Genomic DNA, 7,426 nt, shown 5'->3' with positions numbered 1-7,426 from the left:
GGGGGGGGGGAGGGGAAATACCATCGACATTGCAGTTTAAATTTAAATTCTACTTGCTACTTGATTTATCGAATATTTATCTCCCCGCGATGGATACGCGGAGGAAAAAAAAAGAACAAAATGTTGGCTGGAAATCGTACAATACCTCGTAAACCGCGCCGAGAGGCATGACCAGACAGGCGACCATGAGATCGGCCACGGCCAAGCTGACGATCAAATAATTGGCCACCGATTGCAGGTTCCGCTCGAGCAGGATCGCAGCTATCACGAACAGATTCCCTGCAACAAAAATTTCCCCTCTGTGTCAGCAGAATGTATTCCTTTTTCTTTCATTCGTATTCGACCACTGTGTAAGTAATTCAACCTCTCCCCTCCTTCCCTCCCTCCCTCCTTCCTTTCTTCGAATAATCGTACCAACGGAAATCTTGCACGGAACGAAACGTTTTCAGAAACGTCTCACAGTCCGTTTAATCAACGTCGGCGTTATCACGCTTGCCCACCTACATTCGGCGCGTTTTCAGGACGGTTCGTTGCAACTTTTAGGGAACCGACGTTTTAATCATAGATCCGGTTAGTTGCGTCTCTCTCTCTTTTGTAAATAATTCATAAGCTGATTACCAAGGATTCTCGAAAAGCGCGAATACCTGCACGATTCCAGATCTCCCCGTTAAATTTCGCGTATTACTTCCTTCTCTCAATAATTCCTCGACGGGGGACGTCGCTTTTCATCCCCCCTCTCGAGGTGACGAAATACCACGGGAGGAATCACGGGTATTCGCCAACTCACAGAATTTTCAACCTCAAATTCCCCTAAATCAGTCGACTTCATCAATCTTCGTTATCCTTTGATTGCACAGGTGGTTAACACTTCAACTAATTATCCAATGACGGAAGATATATATATCCGCCAGGTAAGTTTCATTTGTCAGCAAATGAGGGATGTTCGAGACAACTCCAGTAATCAGTCTTTCGACTGATTTGTCGAAGGCTCGGCAAATGTTTCGACAATCCGCGTGATCTGTTCATCGTTCGATCCGCCAGGGAGACGCTAAACGGGACAGACGCTGGTTTCGATCCCGTCTAATTATTCCTCCCCTCCCCCTTCCCTCCTTGATTCTCGTCCATCCAACGTTCGAACGAACCCAACGATCGAAGCGAAAAATTAATCCGCATCGCGCTAGGATGCAACGTCGAAACGATGAATCGTTGGACAATGAAATAACGATACGAAAAAAATAACGTCGATACAAAAAAAGAAAAAAGAAAAGAGGAAAAAAAAAAGGATATTCGCGAAATTCGGGAATTTATCTATCGTTTGCCTAAACCGAGAAGAGGGGATGATATCGAGGTTTATGAGATAAAATGGCGCGCAACTGGTCAAGCGACGATCGAGATCGATCATCTTCGATCATCAGGGAGGGGCTCACGGATAATCGGAGGGGAAACTCGATCTTAAAAAAATTTTCACGCTCGCGCTTATATGTAATTTATCGGAGATCGACGCGAGGGTTAAATTCTACGCGGTTTAAATCAATGTTGAGATTAACGGTTTGCCGCGTTACAACCTCGTCACGGCCGGGTTACACGGTTTTCTACTCCATTCGGATCCATAGATAGAAACGAACGTGAGTATCTACATCTTCAACGCTTTTCCAGCGCTGATGTCCTCCCGTTCTAAATCCTTTTTTTTTTTTCCCCTTTTACGATAAGAGATACCTCTTTCTGGGGCGTGTAAAGCGTGGATGTAAAACGAGATGCGAAAGGATTTATATATGGGAAGGGGAGGGCGAAGTCGTCGACGTGTACAAGGGAAGGAAGGGAGGAAAGTCGCGACCGATCCATGGAAAGATTTTTTTCTCCTCCTTCGAAAGTTAAATCGTCCAAGCTTCAAGGATCGTGGCTCGAAGGCGGACACGAGCGTTTTTACGACACTGTAAACTGGAGACTCGGCATAAAATACGTTTAATACGTATATAAATGAACGGTGCTTGGCAAGGTTCTTTTCAAATTAGCGATTCCAGGTTCTCTCCCCGTTTGTGGATGGTATTAAAATTGTTCTTTGTTCGGGGAAATGATTGTACGCAAGAACATGGAACTTTGGAAACCGGGTTCCGGATATTTTTTTTCCTTTTTTTTTTTTTCTTTTCAAACTAGAAGCATGGTCGTAAGTTCGATAGCAAAGTTGGGGCAAAGATCGTGCGAGGATTGCAAGCTCGGCGGTGGCAAATTCGTTTAAGGGGCGCAAGCTCCACCTGGAGATCGCTGGAAGATCGTAATATTAAAGTCAACGTTACGCGAACATTTTTGAATCCTCCTCTTCCGCGAAGCTTGTAAATTCGATAAAGAGGTCGGTCGAGAAGTTTGGTATACTTTTCAGAATACGGAATTTCGCGAAAATATTACTTCACTTTACGTCACTTTAAACGACGGTGGGTCGTCAATTATGATAATGAGCGTACGTTTCGATTTAAACATCGCTCGAAAGAATCTTTAAGAATTGCATCAACGTTTCTTTCAAGCTTATTCAAGAAATCTAAATACAATTTTATATTCGTAATAGTGATAACCTACTTTTTTTCTCAATAGAATTTTCTCCCATTTAATCCTCATAAATTAAACACAGAACTAATAACATTAATAACCGGTTTCATATTCTTGCGAATTACGATCTTATTCTCTATCTTGTATATCTTGTATTCTCGTACTTAAAACGGAAGAGATACGATCGAAATACACTTTTCATCCTTTATCCTGCCTGCTTCGTTCATTCATTCGTAACGACGAAATTTCCTCCGTCGACAAAGCTTCTTTCCTGTAACAAAATATGCGCACCGTTATCCAACCGGTTCGTTAAGGCCATTGAACCGTCGTTAATCGTGGTCACGATGTTTTATTATAAACGAATACGTGACACAACCCGTGCAAAATGCGTGACGCGAAAGCGGAAACGCGTTTAAACGGCGATGCTCCTGATTCCGGTTTCAAGGCGAACGCAATGGGCGAATGCAGGTGGAATACGTAACAGGCGGTGGCCGAAACCTCCCATTCTTCTTAAATTATTCAATTTCTCTTCCCGCGAGAGAACGCACGCATGTAAATTTTCCGATATTGCAAATCGTCTTCCCTTCCCACCGCGATACATCATCGTTGCACTTTGCGAATCCCTTTGAGAAAAATTCAAAGATACGCAGCATCGCCCTGTTTCTCCAATGTTTTATTATACACGAAACGTATGGAATATTTCAAACGGTATGTGTAAAGAAGCACAATAGAAGAAATAGGAAGAAACAACGTTAGAACGATAAAAAAGGAAGAATACAATAATTGGAATTGATCGTAGGTGAAAAATTCGATCTGATCGTTTATCTTTCTTTCTCTTTCCTTTTTCAAGTGGATGAATTAAACGTTATTCGAGATAAAGAAAAAAAGAAAAAATAATAAGTATCTCTTTACCGCAAAGATAAAATCAAACGACTATTTATTATCAAACAGGCAATTATTGGACAATAAATGTGGCAAAGTATCGAGTGGGTAGCCAATTCGATATTTATTGAACCGTAATACGGAGGATTATAGGTAAACTATATAGTTCTCCTAGCAGCAGTTTAACCAGTTTAAACAACCCCTGTTTCTCGAAACACGAAAAATATGGCCGTGTGCGACAAAATAATAATTTTTGCGCGACGATCAGCGGATTAATCTTTACACACGCCACTCGTGTGTCATCAACGTGTGTCAAACATTTTAACGAAGAAAGACGAAATCGTGAATTCCCGTGGTGGAACAATTACTCGAAAGTTCGTTGCACGACATCCAACTCTCATCATCCAATAGGAAAATTTTGACGTCATTGACGAGCAATCTCGGCTTCCGGTCGTAAAATGTGTCTCCTCGACACGAACACAGATCGAGCACGAATCGAACGGATCGTTAGTCAACCGGTGAACTGTACCAACAACGAATTTACAATCGGTAGACAAGTCGCAGGAAGGGGAAGGGGAAACAACCGGTTGGCGGTCCCCGTCCGTATGAATATGCATGGCCGCCATCACTGACAACGTCCTTCTTAATCACGTCGTCGCCCTAATCGGTGGCACTTTTCGAGAAGTTTAATCGCGTTCGACGTCTGTGACGAGCGCACGACCGTTGACGGGCCGCGAATTATTAGATCGGGTCGAAACTTTGCCCTCGACTTCCCCCCCTTTTCCCGGCCCGATCCGATTCGAGGCCGATCATTAGCAATGCGAGCGGGGTTGTAAATAACAGAACTTGCCAGCAACAGCCAAGTTTCGGGAACGGTAAACGAACTTTGAGTCTTGATTCTGATAACTCGATGAAATTAATCATCCATCCTCCCGGATGGAACTGTATCTTCGATATCCTCTGTTCGAATCCGTTCGAAAGAGCGACGTGGAAAATATTTCCCCGTTTAATTATCCGCGATTTTAATATCGAGCTTCGAATACCTTCATAAATGGACCCTTTCTTCGCGCCATTATGAAGGTCGATAATCGGATTTTATTAATTTAATTTCAATGATTCTTCGGGGGAAACGAGTTCTAAGCTTGGAATATCAATCGAAAGAGATAACAGATTCCGGAGGTTTTTTTTTTTTTTTAATGTAACAAATTTCTAATAATCTTATGCCACGAATCATCTTTCGAAAGGATATCGGTTGTAATACAGCGAGACGAGAAGCTCGAGAATAAAATGGAGATGTTTCGTCACGAATCGGCGATACATTTGGTAAAAATCGAATATCGAGGAGGAATATCGCGATGTTCGTTCGAGCGTTGGCGCGAGGCTAGCAGCCGGAAATTTACTGTCATATTTATTTCCGGAACGTTCATCGGCGCGTTACAATTTTCCTATCGAACGCGATAGTCGTATCGAGGTAACGATCGAATTCTCTCCCATCTCTCTCTCTCTCTCTCTCTCTCGATCCGAGAGTCAAATAAACGTTCCGAGAGAAAAGTGTTCCATCGCGAATACTTGGCCCAACTATATATAGTTACTGGTTGAATTCTTTCGTGGCAAAACTCATTGATTTCGCGTAACTTTTCCAAAGAATTTCCGGTCGATCGGCCCACCCTGTTCTAATTAAAGTAGTTCGCGGTTGCATCCAACTACCGCAACTCATATCCCCGCAAACTTTTCTTATCCTTTCGCCGTTTACTCTTCCATCCCCTGGGAAAATATTTCGCGATAATCTCTTTTCCGTTTTGTCCATTGTCTTCCTATCGATTATAATTATCGGAATGTGTTGAGTCGAGATACGATTATTATTATTATTTTCTTTTACAAGATTTATATTTTGGTTGGTTTACTTGGAATAATGATAAAATTATCCTACGCGTTTAATCGATCCCAGGAACTTGCCTTTCTTTCGAAAGAAGAAAACTTGTTTCTCTCGAAAATTAAGTAACGATGAGAGCGACATCGTTGCCATTTTGAATCGCATTGTAAGTATGTAGAACGGATATGCAACGTCCGTGAAGATTCTCGTTGGATATCGACGAGAGTGGTTTCGTTTGACAACGACAATGAAATTTATCAGGAATACGATGAATTGAGAATGATAAACGACTCGAGGAATCCTGGATTAATTAATAATGTCCGAGATAAGGTAAGAGAAGTAAAGTCTCGTGGAAGGAAACGGTGACAGTAGACAGAAATTTATAGTTCCTTTCACTCGTCGACGCGTTTATAATATATGTTAAAATTTATTAATAACTCGTTCATATGGAAATTGAAATAGATTAATCTTGAAATCGAACGAAAATATTGTTGCAGTTTCGATTTCAATCATAGGACATCGATCGATCCCAACGTTGAATGATAATACCACGGTGGGATAGCGCAATCCAGTATGGAACGGCATAAAGGTTTACGATCCTTTTCTATACAGTTTAAATAGGCTATTCAATATCCTGGACGACTAAACTACCTTCTTTCTACTCGGCCATTGCAGACGTATAGAAGAGACGCGGTCGATATGGGCAGCGCCTTTCCTCCACGTGAAAAAGACGTCCAACCTTCTCAGGAAGCACCATTATATAATATATATATATATATATAAAGAAATATCGTACGATTTCGTATCGGTCGAAACTGACTCGAAACGTAGAATCGAATCTGTCGTTTGAAAGCAGAAATATTCCGCCATTCGGAGGATAGAAGAAATATTATTATTTCATCGACGGGTATAATAAGTAACGTTTCAATCCTCCATAATCGTCTTTCATCGCGATTTCTCCCTATTATTTCAGCCGGAAGAACATTCCTCCTGTTTGAATAGATCACGGGAAATCGAAGCCAATCTCGTTCGAATTAAATTCACCGATTGAAAATGGGATCGATTCCATTTGGAATCGGGGAAAATTTCATTATCAGATTTTCACGATTTCGCCCGGATAATGAATTCAACGCTGTGAAATTCCGGGCAAAAATTTGCCCATTTATATCGACACGCGGTGTCGTGTTTCAATTACGTGGCCTACGTCCAATATTTGATCATGTAACAATTCGCTAATGACGAGGCTAACGAAATGAATTAATTAACAACTATTAGACGAACAACTCGCGCGTACGATCTAACCTACCTACGTCGATAGGTTTAGGCATTATGGATGAAACAATCATCACCGCTGCTTCGTTGTTATGCCAAGTTATTAATTATCAAACGAGAGAAAGAGAGAGAGAGAGAGAGAGAGAGAGCCACTGTATTAATTATCAAAGTTTTCACAGTTTCGGAGGGAATATCCAGTGGTTGGCAACCGCAGATACGAAATATCGATCTGCTAATTAGATTTTCAAAATATTGACCCCGCTTGACCGTTCCAAGATCGGTGTCCATTTAATCGTGTAAATCACGATGGAAAAAACTCGTTAAAAAAAAAAAAAATCCTATGAATTTTTCATTTTCGATCTCGTAAACTTAATTTAGAATGGGACACGACGACAAAACAAAAATGGCTTTTCGAAACAACAACGTTTGATGATCAAATTGCCTGTCGGTTCGAGGCTCGAATTTGATCAGATAACGTTCCTTCGTTTTTTTAATCGAGTTTCCTTCCTAATTTTTATTCCCTTTTCTCTCGTTCCCTACTCGCTCGCTTTTTTTTCTCTCGATCAAAATCGTCTCTCGAATTATACGAGTATAATTCGAGAGGAGGAAAGTTAATAGAAGATTGGAGGTGCCGGCAAAAAATGTAATTAACAATCCTTTCAAGGTGGCCTGAATCTCGTTAACCATTCTCAGAAATGGGAAAGATCTCGAGGACAGGCAGTGTTTCGCAAATTCTATTTGACTTGGAGGAACAGCGAGCGAGGAATCAAGTAATCTGCAGCTTATCAAACGTATTGTTCCTATGTATCGTGCGGAACAAAGACCGATCTAAAGATATTCTTCTCGTCTCTTCTTTAA

The 7,426-nt window shown here is 41.3% G+C and overlaps 1 protein-coding gene across 3 annotated transcripts in view; it reads right to left on the bottom strand.

The window, feature by feature from the left end:
- The window catches only part of LOC102674111 (5-hydroxytryptamine receptor-like), a 45,566-nt gene that overhangs the window by 21,280 nt on the left and 16,860 nt on the right, over window positions 1-7,426 (bottom strand). For 2 of the 3 annotated variants that reach the window (XM_006609388.2, XM_006609389.2), the window contains exon 3: window positions 146-279. In XM_006609388.2, the coding sequence (XP_006609451.2) occupies window positions 146-279 (134 nt within the window). Of the gene's footprint in view, window positions 1-145; window positions 280-2,736; window positions 2,759-7,426 lie in introns of those variants that run through there. The other variant, XM_031515101.1, reaches the window with a different exon arrangement.

Source organism: Apis dorsata, unplaced genomic scaffold (genome assembly GCF_000469605.1).
Source record: "Apis dorsata unplaced genomic scaffold, Apis dorsata 1.3 scaffold_53, whole genome shotgun sequence".
NCBI lineage: Eukaryota > Metazoa > Arthropoda > Insecta > Hymenoptera > Apidae > Apis > Apis dorsata.
The sequence above is the reverse complement of the archived record's forward strand: the minus strand, read 5'-3'. Positions and strand labels throughout refer to the sequence as shown.